The following is a 2,440-nucleotide window of genomic DNA, read 5'->3' on the forward strand; positions in this document are numbered from 1 at the left end:
TGTGTGTGACCTGTGTGATAGTGTGTGTAACCTGTGTGATAGTGTGTGTGACCTGTGTGATAGTGTGTGTAACCTGTGCGATAGTGTGTGTAACCTGTGTGTGTGAGTAACCTGTGTGTAACCTGTGTGATAGTGTGTGTGACCTGTGTGATAGTGTGTGTGACCTGTGTGATAGTGTGTGTAACCTGTGTAACCTGTGTGATAGTGTGTGTAACCTGTGTGATAGTGTGTGTAACCTGTGTGTAACCTGTGTGTAACCTGTGTGTGACCTGTGTGATAGTGTGTGTGACCTGTGTGATAGTGTGTGTAACCTGTGTGTGTGTGTGTGCCCCCCCCTCCCCCCCTTTAGGAGCAGCAGCAGCAGGCGGTGCTGGGTGGAGCCCTGCTGGGTCCCAACATCAGCCAGGCGGTGGGGGACTCCTTCAGGAGCCTGACGACCACCATGAAGCAGCTCAACACCATCCTGCACCACCTGCTCTCCGTCACCTTCATCACCATGTTCACCCAGTAAGAGCTGTGTGTCTGTCTCTGTGTCTCTGTGTGTCTGTGTGTGTGTGTGTGTGTGTGTGTGTGTCTGTCTGTCTCTGTGTGTCTGTGTGTGTCTGTGTGTGTTTGTGTCTCCAGTCGGAGCTTAGCCCCGCCCATAATGATTGTGATTGGTTTAAAGAAATGCCAACAAACCCGAGCAGGTTGTCTCCATCCAGGATGCTGATTGGACTAACTAACCAGACCCTCCTCTGCAGAGCTGTGGATAACGGTCTGGACATGAGAGACAACTGAGTCACTGACCTCTTCCTCCTCCTCCTCTTCCTCCTCTCCCTCCTCCTCCTCCTCTTCCTCCTCTTCCTCCTCCTCCTCTTCCTCAGAGCGTTCGGTTACCTGCGACAGTACAGGAGGGACGTCCGATTCGACAACGTCTACATCACCACCTACTTCAGACAGATCGACGCCCGCAGGAGGAGAGCGGTAACTTCATCTCCATCTTCATCTTCATCTTCATCTTCATCTTCATCTCCATCTCCATCTCCATCTCCATCTCCATCTCCATCTCCATCTCCATCTTCATCTCCATCAGGGCTCACCACTCATTCCCAGTCACACCTTCCTGATTCCATTTGATTTGGGATATTTCAGTTAATAAAATCCATTCAAATCAGAAATCTATTTTACAATCATGCAAAGCTCGTCTAACTAACAGCATTAAAACTCACGTTGTGTTGAAAACATCAAAATAGTGTCAAACATTGAAAAAAAGTGTCAAAAGTGTTGAAAAAAGTGTCATAAACATAAGAAAAAGTTTAAAACATTGATTAAAAAGAGTTGATTTTCAATTTTGACGGGAAGACAACACGAGGGTTAAAGGACATTCCGGCCTAGATGATCCGAGGAGTTAATAACACGAGCACCGGGTCCACCGGGCTCTGGGAAATGAGCCGGAATCGTCCTTTTAATCCACTTTGAATTCCCACAAACACATTCAGGCTCAATAGAATAGAAAGGCTTTGTTGTCATCATACACGAGTGCAGTACCTGAGCAACGAGACTGAAGAAAAACCTTTACAGTGTCAACCGTAATATAAAAATACAAAATATAAGGAAATCAAATATAAAGTGTAGGTAGGTAGAGCAGATATAAATATATAAATATATAAATATATAAAGTATAGTTAACATACAACCAGTACCCCCCGTCCCCCTCCCAGCTCCCAGATGGACAGGAGTTCAGAGTGGTGATGTGTCCTCTGGTGATGTGTCCTCTGGTGATGTGTCCTCTGGTGATGTGTCCTCTGGTGATGTGTCCTCTGGTGATTGATCCTCTGGTGATTGATCCTCTGGTGATTGATCCTCTGGTGATTGATCCTCTGGTGATGTGTCCTCTGGTGTCCCCGGTGCGTTCAGGGGAAGCGGTTTCTTCTGCCACTGAAGAGGTCTGAGAGGAAGAAGATGATCGAGCCGTGCGGTCTGAAGATCCACCCCGAGGAGCTCAAACAGGTGGTGGGTGGAAAGATCATAACTAATATTAAAGGTCTGGGTCTCTATGATGCTGCTGCCAGAGCGGGGCAACACACCATAATACATTCATATCGGGATATGAGACTAGATATCATCCCAGAGGTTGGATCTTGTTATGTTGTTATATGATTAGTGGGTTTTCCTGGTTTTAAAGGCCGCATTACAGTAGAGTGATGTCCCTTCCTGAACTCACCAGACTCTTCTATTATTTACCTGTATTACCCACAGAGTCATCATGTCCACCTTACTGCTGATTGTTCATCTAACATCTCGTTGTGTTTATAATATTCTGGGAAAGTTGTGGTATTGATATCGAGGTATTGGATTTTCAGCTCTAACTGCTGAATGTTCCCATCTCTCAGATATTATATCTAGGTGTGTGTGTGTGTGTGTGTGTGTGTGTGTGTGTGTGTGTGTGTGTGTGTGT

General features: G+C 46.1%; 1 protein-coding gene across 1 annotated transcript; it reads left to right on the forward strand.

The window, feature by feature from the left end:
* Window positions 1–342: 342 nt before the first annotated feature.
* Window positions 343–1,995, forward strand: dcst1 (DC-STAMP domain containing 1; the record flags this gene model as incomplete). The annotated part of the gene is made up of 3 exons (XM_034866195.1): window positions 343–507; window positions 867–966; window positions 1,900–1,995. Coding segments are annotated over exons 1-3 (261 nt in total), but the record flags the coding sequence as incomplete, so codon positions are not given.
* Between the last annotated feature and the right edge of the window lie 445 nt (window positions 1,996–2,440).

The sequence above is a fragment of the Etheostoma cragini genome, unplaced genomic scaffold (genome assembly GCF_013103735.1).
Source record: "Etheostoma cragini isolate CJK2018 unplaced genomic scaffold, CSU_Ecrag_1.0 ScbMSFa_4278, whole genome shotgun sequence".
In the NCBI taxonomy this organism is placed as follows: Eukaryota; Metazoa; Chordata; class Actinopteri; order Perciformes; family Percidae; genus Etheostoma; species Etheostoma cragini.